General features: G+C 47.9%; 1 protein-coding gene across 2 annotated transcripts; it reads right to left on the bottom strand.

Annotated features, from left to right (window-relative positions):
* Positions 1–7,169: 7,169 nt before the first annotated feature.
* Positions 7,170–23,340, bottom strand: C20H16orf95 (chromosome 20 C16orf95 homolog). Of its 2 annotated transcripts, none has more exons than XM_020890167.2 (9): positions 23,206–23,340; positions 22,906–23,032; positions 21,096–21,153; positions 18,459–18,513; positions 17,593–17,733; positions 13,521–13,667; positions 12,639–12,675; positions 9,461–9,671; positions 7,170–7,416 (listed from the first exon to the last, which is right to left on the bottom strand). In XM_020890167.2, the coding sequence occupies exons 1-9, from the start codon at positions 23,323–23,325 to the stop codon at positions 7,398–7,400; spliced, it is 915 nt and encodes a 304-aa protein (XP_020745826.2). In that variant the 5' UTR covers positions 23,326–23,340; the 3' UTR covers positions 7,170–7,397. The 2 variants fall into 2 exon arrangements, with proteins under 2 accessions (XP_020745826.2, XP_020745825.2); XM_020890166.2 differs by having other exon boundaries at positions 9,461–9,668.

Genomic DNA, 23,340 nt, shown 5'->3' with positions numbered 1-23,340 from the left:
CTGGAGAACAATGACTCCTCTAAAAGGAAACTTAAAGCTGCAGGAGTTGGGAAAACTTCCTTATCTATGTCTTAATTTTGTCATTTATAAAATGGGAATGACAATCGTGCCCTAGCTCACAGGGCTGTTCTAAGGAATAAATGCAATATTTACATGGCACACTTGATACAGTGCCTGAGACTTATGAAGCACTCAGTAAATGGTACCTAGCTATGTTTACATCATCACCACCACCAGCACAACCACTATCCTTGTCTAAATGTGCCTGGTACGGTAGAGATACCTCATTCCATAACCCTGCACTCAAATATGGCTTCCCCTCCTAGACATGGGGGCAGAATGCTGAAATGTGAAACATTCTGGGGCTGAAGGCATATACTCAGCACACATCATTCCTCTATACTCCCATGACGGAAACAGACATTGCTAGTTGATCATGGTACTCAGATGTGGTTTCCTCATTCCTGACACACTACTCAGATCCACCAACAGATTACAATTGGCCCAGGAGATGAAATATATCTACCCACTGTGACCACCATGCCACTGGAGGAAATGGGCTTAAAGCACAAGAAGTTATTGGGCTGCTATTCCTTAAAGGTACAGGTGAATGGATTCCTGATTAGCTAGTAGGACTTCAGCTCAGGGTCCAAGGTTTTGAGAGCAAATTCAAGTTAATTCAAAAAGTGTGAGAGACACAGTGAGGTATCCTGAATTGCACCCCAGGATATTAATGGAAAAACTGGTGAAATCTGAATACCATCTACAGTTTACTTAAGAGAAATGTTCCTTAGTTTTGACAAATCTGAAGTTATCAAAGAATCAAAATTTTACTTAAAAATTAGTTCAACTGGCACAGGAATAGCCAGAACCCAAAATCCAGCCAGCGGCTTCACCAGGAGGATAAAGTGACCAAAGCTTCAATCCTCAGAGCTAATCTGGAATAACCAGATCATGTAACCATGATGACCATAAGTACCCCATTTTCCAGGGTCTTCCCAATTTCCAACATTCTGATATGGTATGGACTAACATTGACAGGTAAAAACCTTTCTGCATAATTTTGTTTTCTCTTCATGTAACTTTCCTCTTTTCAAAATAAGCAATTTATTTGACTGTCTTTTAAGATTCTTTTTCTTATAAATTCATACACCTTAGAAAAAATAGTTTTTCAGTCTGTATGTCTCAATTTTTCATTTTTTGATAACATGGTCACTGTCTATAGAACCTCAGGGCCTTCAAGCTCCCTTCCACATCTGTTCCATTCACTATTCACCCCTTTGCAAAGAGACATAGCTAGGTTGAACCCACACTCACACATTGCCTGGCTATATGACCTTGGGCAAATCACTATACCTCTCTAAGCCTCTGTTACCTCACCTGTTAAAGGAAGGATGAATTAATACCATGCATGTAAAAAGAATGTGAAGCAGGTAGAGGTGGGAAACAGTGAAGAGTAGGTATCATTACTATTGGCACTCAAAAGACATCAGTTCACTTCCCTTCCCCTTTCCCATCACAGAACAGCAAAACATTCTGATGTAATACTTAGTAACTGCTGCAAAGAAGTCTCTCTAGCTCATTTACTAGACATATCTTCTCACATTCCTACATTCCTGTGTTTATTCATGATCAGCTGTCCACTCAATAGGTGGGTAAATGAGTAAATGTCTCCAGCTCTTACAAGACCCAAGATACTTTCCTGCAGGAAGAGTCAACCATGCAGATGGCATGGTGCAGTCATGAAGGCTTCGCAGGAGCACGAGGACCTGCAGCCACGCTCACTCAAGTGACTGAGGCGGAGGTTTCTTAGCATGCAGCCTCTCCACAGGGCTCCTCAGGACATGGCCTCTGGCTTCCACAAAGGAAAGGATCCAAGAGAGAAGTGGGAAGGGTAGGGAGAGAGTCAGAGAGACAGATAGAAAGACAGAGAGACAAGAGAGTTGGAGGAGGAAGAGTAGAGGGAGTAGGAGAGCGAGAGATGGAGACACCAAGATGGAAGCCACAGCATCGTTCAGGACCTAATCTTAAAAGTGACAGTATCACCTCTGCAGAGTCTACTGGTCACACAAACCAACCGTGGTGCAATGAGTGGGGCAGGGGTTCACAAGGATGTGAATTCCAGGAGGTGGAACCATTGAGCATTGTGGAAGCTGGCTGCCACCACCTGTCTAGGTCTGTCCCCAAGGACACCGTCTGAAAGCACAGGTGGAGGCACCTACGTCATCCTCTGGACCAGAGTCAAGTGGCTGCCATCAACTGGGATCGACAGCAAGCCTGGAGAAGATGGTAAGGCTGTGACGTGACAGTAAGTGGGAGAGGCTGACACTGCTTCTCACTAGCTTCAAGACAACTGGCAAGCGAACACCTCAAGCATTAACACCTCCCTGGAGCTGAGGGTAATTATTTCAGCGCATTAGCAGGCTCAGCTTCATATGCCTTTCAGAAACTCAACCAAGAATCAAAGCTGAGAGGTCACCCCTGCAGCTCGTTTTCAGATGGTCTTAAATTTTATTTAAGAAGGAAGAATTTGGGATTGCACAAACAGGGGTTGCTTGTGCCTGCCTGAGTCGTAATCAGCTTCTCACTCACCTGGGAGGACAGAAACAAGGAAGAAGCTCGAAAACCCCAAGCGAACTTTGTTTGGAATGATTGGAGGGGAGTAGGAAGGAAGGTAGCTATTGAAACAGGAAAAGAAATGAAGTGATGATCTTACTGTTTCTGATCTTTTCACTGTGTCCAGAGGTAGGAAATTACAACCTCTGGCCTCCTCTCAGGCAGGCCCTTGGATCCCAGACTCTTGGGGGTCCCCAGGGATCTAGAAATCACAGCCACTCAAGCAGCAAGGAGCAGCTCCAAGGGTCCAGTCCGGCCAGGTTCCTGCACATTTCACATCTGTGCTCTAAGAGGAAACAGAACCAGAGGACTCTACCTCAGTTTCATATGTAAAATGGGGTGAAAACAGTGCCTATCTCAGAATATATTACTATTACTATCAGTCATGGCTACAACTTGACTACATGCATTGAAGGCTTGCTTGCTCTAGGAAAGGCTTTCGGCTAGTCACCAAGCCTGTCACCAACACAGCCTCGCTTGGCAAGTGAAGAAATGGGAGCTCGGAAAGATGAAATCATTGGCCTCATCCAGCTGGCTGGACACACACACTGACCCCAGGACTGGTGGAATAGAGCAAGCCTCAGCCTGTGACAGGAAAGTAGATGGGGAGATGGGTGGATGGGATGCGACAAGTCCAACTCCTTCCTTTAGAAGAAGTATTGGAAATTTCCATGTGTTTCCTTTCTGCAGTCTTTGACAAATGTTCCACAGGAGAACAAGGTTTGGCTGTGAAATACCTCATCTTTTCCCAAAGAAAAACAGCACCTCTTTTTTCTTTCTTGTAAGTGATGCAAAACATTTCACATGGCCCCAAACAGATCTAGCACCTTAAGGGTCGGGAGCTGGGGACTTCAACAAACACATACATCATTAAAGTTCCCCTGAAGTTAATGTTACCACTGTTTTGTGCCCATGAATAAAGCATTAAACAAATATTGAGCCTGAGACACCTCATTACCCAAGGTCATTAAGCGGCTCAGGAACACCACAGCTACATTTGAAGCCAATTAAGAGGCCTCACACTGGGTGCTGGAACCACATGAGTGGCTGGCACGACCCCCTAGCACATAGTAGGCACCTCGTAAAACATGCAGAGCAATTCAACAGGATCCCCCTGCCCTGGAGATTAGCTGACTCCACCAACGTGCTCTTAGATCCCAGCCCTCAGGTCCCCTAGGCTGCACGAGACACAGACTACAACACTCAGAGTTGAGAACAGCTGTGAGCACAACAAGCAAATGATCTGCACCAGTGGTAAATACCGATGACTTCAGTTTTGTTTCCATTTAATTTTTTATTACGGTAAAATGCACAAACTTACCACCTTTACCATTAAGTGTGTCGCTCAGTCATGTTGGATTCTTTGCAAACCCACGGACTGACTACAGCCCACCAGGCACCGCTGTCCATGGCAACCCCTCAGTGGTGGTAATGAAGGGGAGGGGGTCCTCCACAGTTCTGCCCCAGGAGAACACAGACCATGAGATCCTGAAGCTGGCCCTCCTAGGCTGTAGAGAGCCTCTAGTACATAACCACTGATGGCAGAAAGATTACCCAGAAACAAGACTGGCAGAAGGGGGAGGAGAAAAAATGGGTAAAAAAGGGGAGAGAAGGAAGGAGAGGGAATGGGAGAGGAGGAGGGGGAGGAAGCTAGAGAGAGCAGAGGGGTAACAACATCAGATGCCATTTTTATCGCTATGCGACATGTCCAATCATTTAGGAACACCTCAGTATCATTTTAGTGACCAGATCACAGTCTTTCAGTATGGCATGTAGTCTCAGCTCTGCCACCCAGAAATCCCAGTGGTAGAGAAGATGTGTCTGCTGGTGCCCTGGATGACCTGGAGCAGGCAGGTGGCAGGACCCACAGGAGCTGGCCCCCTTTCTGCCTCAGTCTCCATCCTCCCCACCCACATCAACTCCCACGTGATGGCATCCAGCCGCAGGGCTCCAAAACAAGCCAGCTGGTGACTCAAATTTACACCTCCAGCCACACCTCCCCTTCCACACAGACTTAGTTCTAACAGCAATGTCAGCACCTCTACGTGGCTCCTCGACGGTGCCCACCACACCCACTCCTTGCGCCGCTGCTCTCCCAACCCAGCCAATCCACCAGCGAATCCTGTTGTCTCCAGGAGCTCAGGCTCATTCCCACCCTCCTAGGTAGCGAGACCGCTTCTCCTCAGTCAGTCCTCAGCATGGCCACCAGAGGGAGCAAGTTAGAAGCCAGCCTGGGGCCATTCAGTCCAGGTGCTTCCGAAGGGCTTCTCCAAGGCAGAATAAACCCTGAGACCCTCAAACAATGCCAAGACCTCGGGACCAGGCCTGAGCTAACCTCCAGACCGCCATCCCTGACCACAGTCCACTTCACTCTTCACTCAGTCACACTGGGCTCCTAAGCTTCCTCATGCTCCACGGATATCCATCCTCAGGGCCTTCGCACCTGTCACCCCACAGTCTGGGGCTCTGTCCCCACCGTCACCACATTCAATCTTCCGCCCAGGGTCTCCTCTTCAGAGAGGGCCCCCACCCAATCACCACCCATCTTTTTTCTGCTTTGCCTTTCTTCCTAGCATCGTCACCACCTGACCATTTCTTTGCTTTCAGTTTCTGTAGAATCAGACCTCCTGAGGAAGAAAGCTATGTCTATGAAATGGCACATCTCAGTTCCCAATTGGGTCAACTGATGACAGTCGGAGGCCCATAAAGGTTCATACTTTACCATCCCAGCTCATAAATGCTAGTGACTCAGGGGCCCACACACGTTAGCATGTGCTTTGCTTTACACCTGGCTGACTTTCCATGCTTCACACACACCTTTGACCATGACCTCAGCCCCCAGGACTGCACTCTGAAGCCCAAGGACATTCCAGTTGAAGATGCCTTGCTCTTCTGTCTTGCTTTGTTCTAAGTACAGTAACTGGCATCATCGGCTGTCCTCAGCTGGAACCACGTGAGATGGCAGAAGGGATGGCAAACGCTGTGGACAGACCACTTGCAGCAGAGACAGCACAAACGCTGGCAAACGTATGAGGAGCTGCTCACACCTCAATTAAGCAACTCCAGTTAAGGACATAGTAACAGCACGCTCTACTTCTCACCCTGGCAGAGATTAAGAGGAGGAGGCATGCCCGGTGCAGGTGCGGGGAAGGAAGGCCCTGTCACTGCTGCATGGTGGGGTCACATCACAGAAGCACTCAGAAACATCAATACACCTGTGTCTACAGAGTGGGTCCCACACTAAACATTTCTGAACTGAGCAGAAATAACAGGCAAGAGCACCCCACAACTAGCACTCATGGCAACACCCTGTGTACACAAGTCTCTTCAGACACAGAGAAATCAGAAAGTTCATACACTGATGGTGGGAATATGAAATGTAAAATGGTACACAGGGACTCCCTTGCCTGCCAGTGCAGGGGACATGTGTTCAATCCCTGGTCCAGGAAGATGCTACATGCCACAGAGCAACTAAGCTTGTGATCCTCAACTACTGAAACCCACAGGCTCTGGGGCCTGAGAGCCACAACTAGTGAGCCTGAGTGCCTCAACTACTGAAGCCCGCGTGCTCTAGAGCCTGTGCTCCACAACAAGAGAAGCCACTGCAATAAGTCCGCACACCACAATGAAGAATAACCCCAGCTCACCAGAACTAGAGAAAAGCCCGCACACAGCACTGAAGACCCAGAGCAACCAAAATTAAGGTTTTTTTAAACTTTGCTATAAAAATAATAATAATAAATAAACAAATAAAATGAAGCAGTGTTTTCCACCATGAAAACCTGAGGCAGCCCCTCAAAACATTACAGAGCGTTACCATATGACCCAGCACTCCCATGTACAGACCCAAGAGACATGAAACATGTTGACACCAAAAGTCATAAGTAAATGTTCACAGCAGCATTATTAATAATACCCCAAAAGTATAAATAACCCAGTGTCTACCAACTGATGAACAGATAAACAAGATGTGGTCTGTCCTTGCAATGCTTATTATCCAGCCATAAAAAACAAGGAATGAAGAACTGACACATGCTACAATGTGAGTGAACCTTGCAAATATTATGCCAAATGAAAACAAGCCAGATGCAAAGGATACATATTCCATCTATACAAAATCGGAAAAGTGAGAAAGTAGGTTAGTGGTTTCCAGGGGTGAGGAGAGAAGGGACCAAGGAGTAAGTGCTTAATAGGTATAGGGTTTCTTTTGGGGGTGAAAATGTCTGGAATTAGGTAGTAGTGGCAACTGTACAACCTTGTAAATAGAGCAAAAAAAATATTAAATCACTGTAAAAAAGGTGAATTTTATGGTATGTGAACGATATCTGTTTTTAAAAATACAAACTGCATACAATTTTATGTTACTTAAAGTGAGACCCACATGAAACAGATGCTAAAGCCATTTCAGGATCCTCATCCAGAGGATCTGCTGTCCTTGCAAAGGGAAGAGAAGTTCAGAGGTGGCTCCCTGCCCACAGGGACACAGAGGTGGAGAATGAGTCCCACCCTCACAAAGGAAAATCTGAGGAAATCATTTTTTAAAAAGTGATCACTTTAAGAGTTTCACAAATAACATTTATTGATCATATTCATAATGGAATCTCACCCACATTCACGGCAACTCCACTACAACTAAAAATCACCTGATGATAAATAACTTGCATTGACTGAGAGAACAGTGACTATTACAGACTCTCCCTGATTTGATGGCTTTGGTTTAAGACCTTGAGGAGGATGGACATTTTTGTTGATGTTCTTGACAGTTGCCGTTGATTCCAACTTCATACCCAAAAAAGCTGGCTAGAAAGCAAAGAGAAAGGCAATTACTAGGAATTGACCCCCAAAATGAAACCACACTGGCCTTGTAGGGCCCATGTGAGGAATCTCCCCGAGATGGAGGGTGAAGAAAACCCCGCGGTAGAGGAGGATACACACTCAGTCACTGAGGAGCCTACGCAGAAGACAGGGGGCCACCCTGGCTGGCTCACTATCCAGGGTGGGACCTGAGGTGAGGCACTCAACCCCCTCAGCCCACTCTCCCTTCTGGACTCCAAGGAGAACGCAAACTCTGCAGAATTGTGGAAAAAAACAAAGGCATAGCAAGTCCAGACAAGAAGGCAAGGATTGACTCATCGCTACTCTTTCTGGGTTCCCTGTTGGGCAGGTTTGGAGCTTATCCAGTCTCCTATGGCCTCTGAGTTCTAGCAAGTCTCTGCCAGGCCAGCAGATGGGCCAGAAGCTTCTGAGAGAAACTGGGTGTGCACTTTGGGGGATCTCACAAGGCACCCCACATATACTCCAGGCAGGTAAGGTATTTCTCCTAACAGCTGGTTAGTGCCTGACCTCTGCCCTAAGATCCTGGCTCAGAAGCAAACACCTCCCATAAAAGTATTAGCAATTTTCCTTTGGCCCACCTGGACCACCTATTAATACTTAACATGGACCATCTACAGAAAAGTTTCTATTTTTGCTCTTCCCAAAGTGGGAACTAGGGAGTCCAACTAAATTTGACATCAAGTTGGCAAACACAAAAAGAAAGATGACACTTAAAAGAAAAACAAAGAAGGAAGTCTCACAGTGCTGACCCATTCAGATCATGCAAAGCTGAAAGACCCCTGGCCGGCTCCTTCCTCGGGGCACTCAGTGCTGACCCATTCAGATCATGCAAAGCTGAAAGACCCCTGGCCGGCTCCTTCCTCGGGGCACTCGCCCTGGAGAAGCTGCAACCCAGGTCCACTATAGGCACTTGTATGCGAATGTGCATCATGGTGTCCTATGTGACCACATGGAGCGCCCAATACTAGGAGAGTGGCCAGGCAGGATGCAGGGAGAGGAATTTCCACTTCCAGACAAGATGGAGTGACAATGACAGAGCTGGTTTCCTATTTGAACAGCTAAAAAACTGGGCAAAAGACATCTGAAACTGTTTTCAGATACCGGACATTTTCTAGAACATTCCTCTTACAACTGGGTGGAGGAGAGAGACAAAAAGTAAATAAGTCAATATATGTAAATTCTAATTGTGCACATTTACCTATTGATATGTATTTGCATGTCTTCTATTTACATATTTGTGTGTGTTTGTATATATTTATATATAGGTGTGATGAAAGAAACAGGAAGAAGGCAGATGGGGTAGTGGTTGGGGCATGGGTAAACTGCGGCAGGGGCGTTAAGAGGAGGAGAGCTGTTACTGAGGGGACTAAAGCAAGTAACCAGGTAAGCAGAGGCCCTGCAATGAACCTGAGGTTGCCCTGGAGGCTTCCTGGGTGGTGGCAGGGGCAGAGTGGGGTCCCAGGTGAGAAATGCAGGACTGGGCAAAGCCAGGTGTGATCAAGGCTGCAGAAAGGGCTTTTCAGTATGGAGCCTTGATAGTTGGGGCTGAACTGTGAGAGAGGCAGCAGGTTCCCCAAGGCTGTAGTGTGCTTAAACTCCAGAGAGATGGCCGGTCAGGCTGGCATAAAATCCACTTCCCACCCCAACACAACAGAAGTTTGCAGAAACTGAAACCAGTGGTCTTTGGGGGGGGGGGGGCAGGGGAATTTAGAAACTTGAGAACAGGAAAGAGGTGAGGAAATAAAGATGGGTAGATGCTCCCCCACCATACCATTGGCCCCAACCTTGATGTATCTGGTTTGTTCTTCCCTTGCATTTTCTAGAAGGTGTGTGTGTCAGGTACGAGCAACAGTCCAGACGATGGTAACAACATAACAGGAATCAGAGCAGTGCCCACCTCTCACCCTCTGCTGAGCAACAACCAAGTTCTCCCACACGCTCAACTCAACTAAAACCCGGGATGTAAGATAAGCCCAAGGCCACCACTGCCCCACCCACACCTGCTCACCGGATGGCCTCCATGACCCTCAGCAGAGCATGGAGGAGTGTCAGGAGGCTGAGGTTGAGGGGCAGGAGGGGGGCTGGGGGGGCTTCTGGCCGCCCCGAGGCCACTGGCCCAGGCTGGTGAAGAGCCTGGAGCTGCTGCCACTTGAGGAGATGGTGCCCTTCGCCACAGATCCGCCAGCGGTTGTACCCGGAGCGCACATCCAGAGGAGCTTCTAGGCAGAGAAAGTGAGTCAGGCCCCAAGGGGTGTGGGGACAGGGTGCTCTCGAGTCTGCACCCATGAGAGAGCCCTCGGGAAACCAGGGCAAAGAAACCAGGTGTCACAGCAAGGCAGGGCGCAGTCCTGGGGCATGGGTACTCGCGCAGCACCCGTGGAGATGAAGAGAGCATGGCTATGGTATTTGTTTCTATGGTGATTGTGGGTCTTTGTGGCTGTGTTTTCTGAGTCTTTACCTTTTAAAGCTGCCTACTGAAATATTTATGAATGAAAGGATAAGGTAGTTAGCGGTGATCTGCTCCACAGTAATTTTTTCCTTTTTTTTTTTTTGGAGGTGGTATGGAGTGGGTGAAGCAGAGAAGAAACCAAATCATCTAGGAGTTGGTCAGTTGATTGTGGCTGTAGCCAAGGGAAGGGAACATGGGCTTTTTAAGAGTATCTGAAATTTCCCACAATAAGCAGTAAACAACCACCATAAACACAAATGGAATTCAAACATCTCTGTCTCTTCAACGCTCTTTAGCTTTTTCAAGACCTGCTTTGGTCACATGTGACCCTCTTGATGTTATATCTCTTATTTATTTTTACTATGCTGTTAATATACTACTACTAAAAATGTACACTCTAATCATACCAATATAAAATACATTCTTAATAAATATAAACTATATTTTCTTTATAAAAAAACTCTATCACAAGAGCATAAAGAAGAAAAGCACATGAGCCCTCTATTTACAAGATCAGAAACACAGAATTTTCTCTCTAAAATGGAAATCAGCTGGATTTGAGGCCAAAGGAACCATCTCTTATTTTTAGGTCACTCTGTATGAAGCTCAGAGGAGAGAAGGCTCCCTAACCTCCTAGTGGCAGTGAGACTGGCACTCTCACTCCCATCTGTGAACACATTCTCATTCCTGTCCTTGAATGGGTTTGAGGCTTGAAATATTATTAACATAAATCACCTGAACTATAAAACTACGGCTGGAGTAAAAATTAATACTGGTTTTTAACAGTGTTATCAATGGATGCATGATTCACTAATAAAACGACCAAGTTTTTACCCTTTCTTAAAGATGCAGAGTAGTCAAAGCCAAAAACAACCAATAAAAATAAACTACACTGGTGACTATACAGTGAGAAGAGCAGTTTCTCAGGGGGTTCTCATTCTTATGCCACTTTTCTTAATAAAGCGATTTCTGGCTCTTCCACCTAAAACTTGAGGCAACGTGTTGCTATCTGTTTTGTTCACCATGCACACACACACCCCCAAAGCCTCTCTTTGCTGGGCTGACCTGCCCCTTTCCCACCCACAGGGATTACCTGTGATTGTCAGCTCAGACACACGAAACCAACCTTCACCTCACACGAACAGAGCTTTCATTTTCAAATTGACAGTCAGTTCAATCACTCAGTCGTGTCCGACTCTTTGAGACTCCATGGACTATAGCCTACCAGACTCCTCCATCCATGGGATTTTCCAGGCAATAGTACTGGAGCGGGTTGCCATTTCCTTCTCCAAGGGATCTTCCTGATCCAGGGATCGAACTGGGGTCTCCCACATTGTAGACAGGCGCTTTACCAGCTGAGCCACCAGGGAAGTCCTTAAATTGACACTAGCAGAGTCCTATTGCCTAGGCTACACTGACTTGTTATCCTACGTTGCAATGTGTCGGGGGGTCCATTTCATTGTCCCTAACAGCTGTGAACTCTAGGTAGCTGGTGCCACACTTCAAATGCACCTCTATTTATGTCCATCCTCCCACCAAGAGACGCTTAAGTTGCTTCCAATTTTTTGCCAAAGAAATAACTGCTACAGACAGACATGCGTGGAGTGCCCACAGATATTACCCAGACATAGGCTTGTTGGATTAAAGATATTTCACATTATAAAATTTGATCGATACCTCCAAACCTCCTGCCAAAGGCTATGACAATTCACGCTCCTCCTAACTGTGCTTTTAAAATCAGGGAAAAGTTAAGTATCTTCTACATAAAAAGGTGAGCATGAGAGGTAGTGGCCGCTCATTTCCCAACCACTCTACCCCGATCTGCGCACACCGAAGCTCTGGGTGGGCCACTCAAATCACCTGCGCATCACAAGAACCCCTTGTCAGACAGCCAGCCTCTCGGTTTTCTCCAATTCCTCCTCCAGAGTCCATCAAGGGCACTCACCATTCAATTTGGCCCCAGCACAGAAAGGGGAGGGTGTGATCTGACTGCACAAAACATATCTACTCCCTTGCTCACATGCAATGCAGAGAAAGCAGACATGTCAACCATCTGTGAGGAAAAGCACCTCTGCTCATTTCAGAGATGAAGAAAGTAAAGGTGCAAGTAGAGACACCATCTCCTGGTGCACCGTGACTAAGCACATGAGTACATGCGTACATCAGGCCACATATAAGGATATGTGAACACACCTTGTCATGATTATGAACAGCACTGTGAACATGTGAGGATATGCTACGCCTGTCATGAACATATGAATATATGTATACACTGTATGATGAATATATGCATAAGTGTGGTGTCATGAACATACAACATGTCATGAATACATGAATATAGAAATATGTCAACATAGAAGCTTATACATTGTAATAAATACATATTTATATACAACACATACATACACAAGTCATATCATGAATTATAGAAGATTAGAGCTTAGAAAACACTTCAGATACCACCTAACCCCAGGTTGCAAATTGGTTTCATCCTGAGAGTCAATATTGATAACTGGTAGAGTCTGAGGCTTCTCTGGGTTCACTGGGAAAAGATGAGGCGTGATTAGTGATGCCTGGTAAGGGTAGGTGTCAGAGAAGTGGTGTGTGTGCCAGACTGTGGCCTTCTTTGTGTCATACCCATCATGATAGAAGTCTACCCCACTCCCATCATGATGTTCACGAGAATCCCGCCTTACTTGGGGAGAGGGGGCAATGAGACACATGTACATTGAGTTACCTGCGATGCCTTTAAAACTCTGCTGCCTTTTCACCACCTAAGATAAAAGATAAGAATGTGGGCAAGTGTGTCAGCCCCAGTGATCCACCAAGAGGAGGGCCCAGTGATCTAGCCTGGAGACCCCCAGAAAGGGGTCCATGACCAGCTCAGAATGCAAGTTATGGTCTCTTTTTAAAAGGCCTGTAGGTTTTAATTCTGGTGACACTGCTACTTGGTGACAGAAAACCAGCAGATGGAATGTGGGTGAAGGCAGAAGCCTCTAATTCCAGGACACTCAGAAAACAAGGAGAGGAGTGGCCCTGGAACTGAGCTGGGCTGGACCTGGCCAACCATACCCCACCACAGCTACTGACCTGGAACCCGAGCTGTGGAGGTAGCCAGACAGCCGAAGAGTGAGCACAGACTGTTGAGCTACAGCCCCTCCCCAGAACCCTCCCTCCATGCCTGCCAGGCTGGGGCTACAAGTGCAGGATGCTCAGACAGGCCGAGAGAACTGAGGTAGAGGGGAGGCAAGGAGCAGGAGGGTGGGATGGGAAGAAAGAGGCAGGGAGGTGAGCAAGTTGGAGGAGAAGAGGGAAGAGGAAAGAGGAGAGGAGGAGGAGGAGGGGCAGAAGAAATGATGGGAAAGGTGGCAGCAGACCCTCTTCAGAGCGCAGTGTATCCCACCCTTACCACCATCACCAGGACACCAGACCTGGGCCTGCCCCGAGTACCACTTGCCTCCTGTTCTCTGCTGCCCTAGGCCACAGCTTGGAGGAGACCCCCAGACACCAATGGAGGCCACTGTGGGGAAGGAACCCAGCACCCTTCCCCTTGGCTCCGAGTCCCCCTCAACCCGCCCCTCACTCTCAGGCCTTGCTGCCATACGAGCCTCCCTCTTACCTTCTTGTAAGACCTCAGGACCTGGGGCACCCAGTAGGGCATCACAGCCTGATCCCTAGGCATCGGGAGGTGGCCCTCAAAGCGGTGGCATGGGCAGAGGCACGCCTTGGTGGTTTTGGGAATATAAGACCGGACCATCTTTTGGATCTAACAGAGGAAGGGAAGAGAAGGTCCAAAGTGGGGGTGGAGCCACACCCCAGAAAACCTCAGCCTCAGGGACAGGGCCCTGGAGAGTGCCTCTGCTATACCCCTCCCACAGTACACCCTGACTGCCGGCTGAGGGAGCAGGTCCCCCCATCATGATATTCCCAGGGGTGGCCAGAACCCTCATTACCCACCACCTGCACATCTGCAGGGTGTGGTGCTGTGGTGGGACACATGGGGGCAGTCAGGAGACCTGGCTCCGTCCTGAACCTGCTGGCCTCCAGGAGCACCCTTAGTACCACACTTAGTCCCTCTGAGCCTCAGCGACCTCAGTGAGAGAGAGGGCTCTGCCAGCATCTTGACCACACTGATCAGAGTCTAACATGGATAGTCTTTGGTCCAGCAGTTGCACTTCTGGGACTGTATCCCATGAAGACACATGTGCATTTGCTCAAGAACACTCAGTGCAGCACTGACTGTAGTGACCAAACAGCCTGAATCTGGTTAATAAGGGACAATAAATAATGAACACAGGGACAAACAGAATAGATGGCCTTTGGAAAGAATAATGCAGATTTGTTTGTCCTGACATACAATGAGCATAGAGATGCAATATTAAGTGAGAAATGCAGCACTGTTAATAGAGCATGCTACCATTTACATCAAAAAAATAAAAAAAGAATATGTGTGCAGTGTTGCTTGTATATGATTTATGGTGGGTCAGATCCTCGCCCCAATTCCTTATCACCACCCCCAGCCTCACCCTTTGTCCTGCAATTCTGCAGTTTCTTCCAGAAGAGTAGGCTCTGCCCCTTGACTCTGGTCAGATCATGTACTGGACTGGCCAACAGAATAAGTAGGAGGTGACAATAGCCAGATCTGTCAGGCTGAAGGCCTCACAGGTGTCCAGCTGCTCTCACATCTCTGCCATGGCCACAAGATAGTGCCTGGGACAGCCTGCTGACCCCAAGATAGGGATACCTGAGGCCAAGCTGCCAGCAGAGTGTCCCTCAGCCACATGAGCAATCACAGTGACTGCTGTATCAAGTCAGGCCTTAGGGTAACCTGTACATTGCTAGTCAAACAACACAAGCACAGAAAACCTCCAGAAGGCCAAATGAGGACACCTCCGGAAGAGGGGCAGGACAGAGAGTTCTGTGTACCACACCCCTGCTGCACTGTGGGAATTTCCAACCATGTGCTCACAGCTCACATTATAAAATATAATCAAAACTACTTTGAGTAACCCCTGCAACCTCCTGAGGCCGCGGGAGGACTGCACTGGAGCCTGGGTGTAAGGTGTGCTGCTAAGCACAGACACGGCCGCAGGAAGGAGGAACGGAGTCCTGGACCTCCTCCAAAGGAGACAAGATGAGGCCTGGAGACCCGGGCACCTCCCTGCACCCTGGCTCCTTGTCACCATGGCACGCGATCCCTCTCACATAGGACCCTTTTGCCCGCCAGGATAAGGAAACTCTGGCCACTGCTACCCAATCCACCCATACCTGCTGAGCCCATTCTCCATGGTAGGTGCTGCAACAGAAGCAACAAGACCCCATCCTGCCCGTGGCAGCTCCCTGCACAGCACCGTGCACTAAGAAGAAACACTGGGACTCGGGAAGCAGAGCTAAGAGAACATTCAGGCCAGAGGGGCAGTTAGGTGGAGAATCAAGAGAGCAACATGCCTGCTGAGAGTCCCAAAGACATGACAAGAGAACTACCAGGGCACCCACACAGCAATCATTCCTCCTCTTGTTAAAAGAAACCAACTTTGCTTATAATGCAAAGCAGCCAGGTCAGGGATCAGCCAGTCCCACTTGCCAACAAAGGGTCTGGAGGGTAAGGCGACAAAAAAGCTTGGGCTTCTGGGAATGTTTTATCCCTGAAAAGGAGGAGAAGGGTAGGAGGTAAGCTTTTGGAAGACTCTGAAAGACTCACTTTCTGCCATGTGCATTGTCATATAAGACAGAGATCCACGGCCAACATCTAAAAACGCTAGAAGTGAAAAATAACACCAACTCTACACAAGGTCTTCCTGAAAACTGAAAAGCTCTCAACAAACTAAAAACAGAAGTGAAGTTCCTCAGCCTGATAAAAGGCAACCATGATCCACCACTGTTCTGGGGATGGGCATGCCTAAGCAAGATCCAGAAAAGACTAAATTATTAAATTGATAATTGGACTTCATCAAAATTTTAAACTTCTGCTCTTTGAAAGACAGTGACAAGAGAATTAAAAGACAAGTCAAAAACGTGGAGAAAACACTTGCAAACTAATTATCTAATAAAGAACTTGTATCCAGATATATAAAGAACTCTCAATACTCAGTAATTAAAAAAAAAGCAACACAACTTTTTTAATGGGCAAAATACTTGAACAGACACAAATCAAGTAAGATATGCATATGGTAAAAATATAGGAAGAGATGCTCAACATCATTAGTCATTGTGGAAATGCACAAGTTAAAGCCTCAGTGAGAGGAAATTCCCTAGTGGTCCAGGGGTTGGGACTCTGCACTTTCACTACCTGGAGTGTAGGTTCAGTCCCTGATCAGGGAACTGAGATCCCGATAACTTTGAAACCAAAAATTTTTAAATGTTTTAATTGAAAAAACATACAATGAGATAAACACCTATTAAGATGGCCAAAATTTAAATCACTCACAAAACCAAGTGTTCATGAAGACATGAAGGAACTGGAACTTTATACATTGTTGGGAAGATTATAAAATGGAACAACCATTTTTTAAAACACTTGACAGTTTCTTAGAAAGTTAAACATATACCTCCCATACAATGTAGCAATGCCTTTCCCAGGTGCTTGCCCAAGAAAAATGAAGGCATGTTCACACAAAGACTTATACACAAATGTTCACAGCAGCTTTATTTGTTGGACAAAATAGAAAAAAACTGGAAATGATCCACACGTCCTTCACTGGATGAATGGTCTATCCATATAACAACACACTACTCAGCAGTAAAAAGGAATGAACTATCAATGAACACAACCATATAGAAGAATCTCAAAAATAATCATGCTGAGTAAAAGAAGTCCCTGGAGAAGGAAATGGCAACCCACTCCAGTATTCTTGCCTGGGAAATTCCATGGACAGAGGAGCCTGGTGGGCTATATATAGTCCATGGGGCCGCAAAGAGTCAGACACGACTCAGCGACTAAACCACCACCACCACAAAAGAAACCAGACCAAAAAAACTACATGCTATATGATTCCATTTATATAAAATTCAAGGAAATGCAAATGAATCTATAGTGACAGAAACAGACCCAGGGTTGCCTGGGGACTGTGGGGAGAGAGGGTTGAGTGGAATTACAAAAGGGAACAAGGAGGACTTCCTCAGTGGTTCAGTAGGTAAGAATCCACCTGCCAATGCATGGTTCATGGGTTCAATCCCTGGTTCATGAAGATTTTACAAGACAGGAAGCAACTAAGCCCGTGCACCACAACCACTGAGCCCACACTCCAGAGGTCACAAGCCGCAACTACTGGAGTCCATACTCCACAAGAGAAGTCACCGCAATGAGAAGTCCGTGCACTGCAGCGAGAGAGTAGCCCCCACTCACCTCAACTAGGAAAAAGCCTGAGCACAACAACGAAGGCCCAGCACAGCAAAACATAAATAAATTTTGAAAAGGGTACAAGGAAACCTTTCAGGGTTGTGTACATGTACTGCACTATACCATTTTATATGAGGGTCTTGAGCACCCTGGATTTTGGTATCTACATGCATCCTAGAACCAATCCCCTGTGAATATCTAGAGATGACTGTACATTATCACAATTATGGTGGTGGTTTCATGGGTGTGCGCATATGTCAAGATTTATCAAATGGGACATTTCATATGTGTGCCATTTTACACATGTCAAGCATATCTCCATAAATCTGAACCCCTGATTCAAGTCACCTACCTGATTTTGGGGTCTCAAGGAGAGAGGGACCCAGTAAGGCAGTTCTGCCTTAGCCCTGGGCACTGGCAGGTGTCCCCCAAATTTGGCCAAGCACTCACAGCAGATGGGCTCTTGATGAAAAGTGCTGGGGACAGGGCACATCTAAGCAAGAGGCAGACAAAACAGAATTTAACGCAATGCTGCATTAGTGATGCAAGCCAAGGCAGTCTCTGAATGGTAAATCCACACTCGGAGGGAGCAAGGTTAAGACATGGCATCCAGGGCAAGGGCAGGGACAGGGGCCTCAACTACTGCAGACTGTCCTGAGATGCTCCAGAGTCACTTGAAGGGGGACCACAGAGCCTGCAGACCCAGTGTGCTGGGATGTGCAGTCACCTACAGCCACATTACCATAAGCAAGTCTTGGATCTCTCTTTCTAAAAATGGAGAAATACAACCAACTCTAGGGTGGATGACTGCTCTTTCTGTGGTTATCCACATCAGTCTGCATACAGAACTTTGTTTGCAAAACTTTCCACATCTATCCCATATGATCCCCCCACACCCACAGGCAGGGGGAGAAGGAAAGTCACCCTCTCCAGAAGCAGACAGAGCTGCCCACAACAGATACATTAAGGGGCAGCATTGGTTCTCCCAGGCCTCCTAAATCCCTGTCTCAAGGTATCATGAGGAACTGAGGGGCGGGGAAGGCAGTGGGTGGCCCTATATAGAGATTTGGGGGCTTGCATGGCCCCTTAAACCATGGACCCCACTGGCTGACACACCCTCTCATGAGATGCTGCTTCTGGACCCACATTTTCTGCAATACTCCCCACCAAAGGGCATGTCAGGATTGCGGCAAAGTAGTTGAGGTTTGCTTTCCTTACCGAATGATCGATGCAACACACTTCTTTCCCAAAGGCTGGAAATGTGCTTCTTTTCCTAGAAAAGAAGAAGGCTTAGAAAGTTCTGGACTTTGTGTACATTGGAGGCAGTGATGCTAGTGTGAGAGCCTGAGCCAGCCTGGCTCATATCATTAAACCCCAAGAGTGGAAAGTCAAAGTGAAAGTTTAGTCACTCAGTCGTGTCCAACTCTTTGTGACCCCAAGGACTGTGGCCTACCAGGCTCCTCTGTCTATGGGATTTTCTAGGCAAGAGTACTGGAGTGGGTTGCCATTTCCTTCTCCAGAGAATCTTCCCAACTCAGGGATCGAACTCAGGTCTCCCACATTGTAGGCAGACGCTTTACTCTCTGAGCCACCAGGGAAGTCCTAGTCAACTGCCCCCCAAGAGTGGAAGGGGTCATCATTCTGAGCCTAAGAGAGGGCAGAGGGTGACAACAGAAGCAGGTAGATACACACTCACGTGCTAAGGTCTAAGGGTTCCCATATGTCGAGCTATTGTGGAATCCTGCATCCCCAAAGGGTTTAGCTGGAATCAGCCTGGGTCAGGAAGATCCCCTGGAGAAGGAAATAGCAACCCTCTCCAATATTCTTGCCTGGAGAATCCCATGGACAGAGGAGCCTGGCAGGCTACAGTCCATGGGGTCGCAAGAGTCGGATATGACTTAGCGACTAAACCACCACCACCAGGCACACTCCAGCTAAACCTATGCTAGGACCTTTGGGAAAGACAGGAACATTCCAACCTGGTGAGAACTTTCCAAGATGTGCAGCTGCCAACCACAACACATGCTTTATCATACACCCTGAGCTTACTTAGAATTCTGAAGGAAAATACTGTCAAAACTGTACATCTAATGAAATTCTTTGCAGTTAAAAAAAAAAAACTGGGTGCTTTGTCTCTTGGGATGACAAAGCATTTGGAGCTACACAGATTGTTACTCTTCCCCATTCTCCCCACAACAAATTGCTAGTATGCTGGCCACCATACGGAGAGTGTCCAGTGAGCATAAATCCAAAACAAAGCAAAACGTCCAGCTTTCCTAATAGTATATGTAACATGGAACTGGTAAGAGTGATATCATCATAATAATCACTATTTTGCTACCTATTTACAGTAATAGCTTCAGGTCACAGAGCTCAACTCCCTCACCTGATCCTTGACAACACAGAATGTGGGATGTTGCCCTGCACAGCACCCAAGCCCCCTAACAGTCATAGGAGCATTGTTATTTTCTTTGTGGAGGCCAAACCTCCAGCCCAGAACGTGAAGCCAGACAGTCCCAGAGACTGGCTCAGAATGTCATAACCCAAGTCAACCCAATGAAATTCATTCTCCTTGTTGTTGTTCAGTTGTGTCCGACTCTGCAACCTCATGGTGCAGTATGTCAGGCTTCCCTCATTCTGGGGCTTTGTGTTAAAATTACTAGGAAAGGAAATTTTCTTTTCTGTTGAAGTTGTAAGATCTTTTCCAGAGGTCTTGGTGGTCCTTTTGCCCCCTGAGGGGAAGAAAACAAAGCTGAAAGATGGGAGAAAACAGTCCCTAACCACAGTCCTTAAGCATTTGTATACATTGGCTCCTTACGACTTACACCTGACAGCCTCAATTAGTCAATGAATTGCCTTTCCTGCTTATATGATATAGTGTGGTGTCTTTCCTGCCTACCTTTTACAAGCTACCATGGGACGGGGTGACCTGAGACTATTGGGGCTCCCCAGGTGACTCAGGGTCCAGGTTCCCTCAGATGACTCAGGGTCACTGAGGGGTCCAGGGCCCCCAGGTGACTTTATATCTGGGCCCCCCTAAGTGACTCAGGGTCTGTGGCCTCCCAGTGGACTCGAGGTCCAGATCGCCTCAGGTGACTCAGGATCTGGGGTGCCCCAGCTGACTCAGGGTCGGTGTTCCCCAGGTGACACAGGTTCCGGGGCCCCCTCAGGTGACCCAGGGTCTGAATTCCCCTCAGGTGACTCGGGGTGTGGGGCCCCCCAAGGTGACTCGGGTGCCAGGTCCCTTGTGTGGCGCGGCGGCCCAGCGTGCAGGACTGAGGGAGGCACCTGCCTGTCATGACGCGCTCGGGGTGAGTGCCCGCCGACAGACCGAACGGACACCCGAGAGCTCCCAGAAATGCCCGCCACGATTTTCCTAAGTTATGGTGAGGGCGGTGACGAAGCTCAAGATGACAGCCGTAACGAAAGTCGGGGCTGGCTCACGCGTGTCACTCCTCCTTCGGGCCCCCCCCCCCCACTCCTCACACAGCCCCACACACCTCCCCGTCAGTCCCCGGGGCCGCCCTCGACCTCGAAAGGCCCACCTCTTCCGCCCTCCCGCTCCTCTGAGGCCAGGCTCTTCCGGCGACAGGACTCTATTAGCTGTCAGTTGGCTCTCTATTAGCCAATAAGATGCTTCATTCTATACATGTTTACTTACCTGGCATTTGATTGGGCTCTGCTTCAGCGGAGCGGGGAGGGGCCGGGGGCGGGCCGCGGGCGGGCCGGGGGCGGGGCGGAGGTCGGGCTAGGCGCAGGTGAAGACTTTTCGGTTGTGGTCTGGACCTGGCCTAGGTGGGCGTCGGCCTCGGAAGACACACCTTTCCCTGCCAGATCCCGGGAAAACCCACTCACCGTTTCCTGCAGACGGGCCTGCGGGGCTGCAGGGCACAGTAGACGGGGTATCTGTTCCCTGGAAGGAGAGAAAGAGGTGCGCGACGCGGCCCCAGGGCCCATTCGAGAACCGCGGAGCATCTCGGTAGGAACGTGTACCACGCAGGACCTGGGACGTATTTGTATTTTAATTCTTTCATTGCTTTTCTGACGCTGAAATTTAACTGGGCGCCTTGCCTGACACTGGCTGAATCGGACTCAAATTGTGATTTTTGAGAACGTGTGTTTCTGAAGCAACCGAAGGTTCGAAGGCCGTGGAATTCAGAACAACTGATTTTAGTATCTCTTGGAAACAAACTTTAGAGTGTTTGCTAACTTTTTTTTTCTTTTTGGCCACACCTCAGCGTGTGAGATTTCAGTTCCCTGACCAGGGATTGAATCCCAGCCCCAGCAGTGAAAGGCTGGAATCCTAACCTCTAGACCACTAAAGAACTCCCTTTTTTTGCTGAATTTAATATTCTCAATTAATACTAATACTTGATCAAACCTTCATAAGCAACGGTAGCCCTGGTGGGCCACATTTCCATGTGCTGCCACCTAACCATGGACAAACAGGATTTCCCAGGCACTACTCGGGTTTCATGGCTCTTTTATTGAACTGGTAAGTTCATGACCTATGAACAGGGCTGAGCTTCCAGCCAGTTCCCACCCTGCAGGCTCTCCTAGCTAGCACCCATGCTGATTGGGCAGCACCCCCATTATATTAGCTACTAATTATTTATTTTATTCTGTCTTTTAGCTGCTAATTATTTTGGACACCACCCCTTACCTGTGTATCTGTATAAATAATGTCAGCGCTGGTCTCTTAATAGCTAATGACAAAATTTATCAAGGAATCTCACCATTAGCCTAGTATTTTATTTATGGCTCTCTCATCTCTGCCAACCTTGGAGGGCCCTTGGGATTCCTTGTCATCTCTATTCTCCTGAGCCCACTGGAATATCGTGGTAACACAGAAGACAGGTTTATGCCCCCCAGCCGCCACAGAAGCACTGGCCCTCACCACTCGTGACACTGTCATGCCATTTCACATCAAGTGCAACTCATCACCATTTCCACCAAAAATGGCTAAAATTAAAAGGACTGACAGTACGAAGTTTGTAGAGGGTGTAGCAGCTGGAACCCTCACACCTTACACAACAGATTAAAACCATATAGGCAAACTGGCAGTATTTACAATATCTAAACGTGTGAATATCCTGTGACCAAGCAATTCCCCACCCCAGGTAATCACCCAAGATAATAGAGCTTATGTCCACCAGAAGACACCAACAAACACACACACAGTGCCAGCCCGGCCAGCAGCTGGAGGACAGCCACTTCTCACTCCTTCACACGTATCCGTGTGAGAACAGATATCTGTATCTTTGAGAACATTCCTAAAAAAGCATGTATTGCTGGTAACCCAGAGAAGAACCAAAAAGTTGTGGTTTGGTTTTGAGGTAGGCTTGTTATTTCAGGATCATCTTGCCTAACTGACCTGTGACAGTTTTCACAAACCTAAATCCTGTGGGTTAAGTGAAATCATGATTTTCAAATAAAGTTTAAGCAAGAACTGTAATTTTTAAGTTCTCATGTCCCATGACTTTTGGGTCTTTCTGAGGTTGAACCCAAGTTGCACAGTGGTTCAGGTCAAGATTACACCAGGCACTACCACCATCACAGCCCTGAATACAGGACTCACTTTTTTACCCGGATGGGGCCCCTGCATGATGTGACAGGTTCCCACTGGTGACTGGCATGCCATCAACTCTGCTGCCCCCAACCTTACCCTTTTCCTGTAGGCCCACAGGCTTCATCATCACCCCACCAACCGTGACACCTAGACTTCTCTCTCCGGCGGCTGTGACAGCAGCGTCTTGGCCTCTCCTCCCTCCTTCACTGTGAGCTTCTGCAGTCTGCTGTGGGGACACAGGACCACTGTCACCCTTCTCTCACTGTCATTGGGGCACTATGAAATAGCACGGCCAGGCCAGGCGGCCAGGCCAGGAGAGTCTTCTTATTCCCAACTGCCTGTGTCACTGTCTCACCCCCACCCCCAAGGTGCCAGGGACCCCGTTCTAGCACTCGCCCTGAGATCACCAAAGCATCCTCTAGGAGAGGCCTCCGCACCGTTTCCTCCACACTCATGGCAGCCCGTGGGAGCTTGCCTTCCAATAGAATTGTGGAACTCTGTGAACAGGAGAGACATTCCGTGGTGAGGCGG

Source organism: Odocoileus virginianus, chromosome 20, assembly GCF_023699985.2.
Source record: "Odocoileus virginianus isolate 20LAN1187 ecotype Illinois chromosome 20, Ovbor_1.2, whole genome shotgun sequence".
Lineage (NCBI taxonomy): Eukaryota > Metazoa > Chordata > Mammalia > Artiodactyla > Cervidae > Odocoileus > Odocoileus virginianus.
This window is presented reverse-complemented; position numbering and strand designations above follow the sequence as displayed.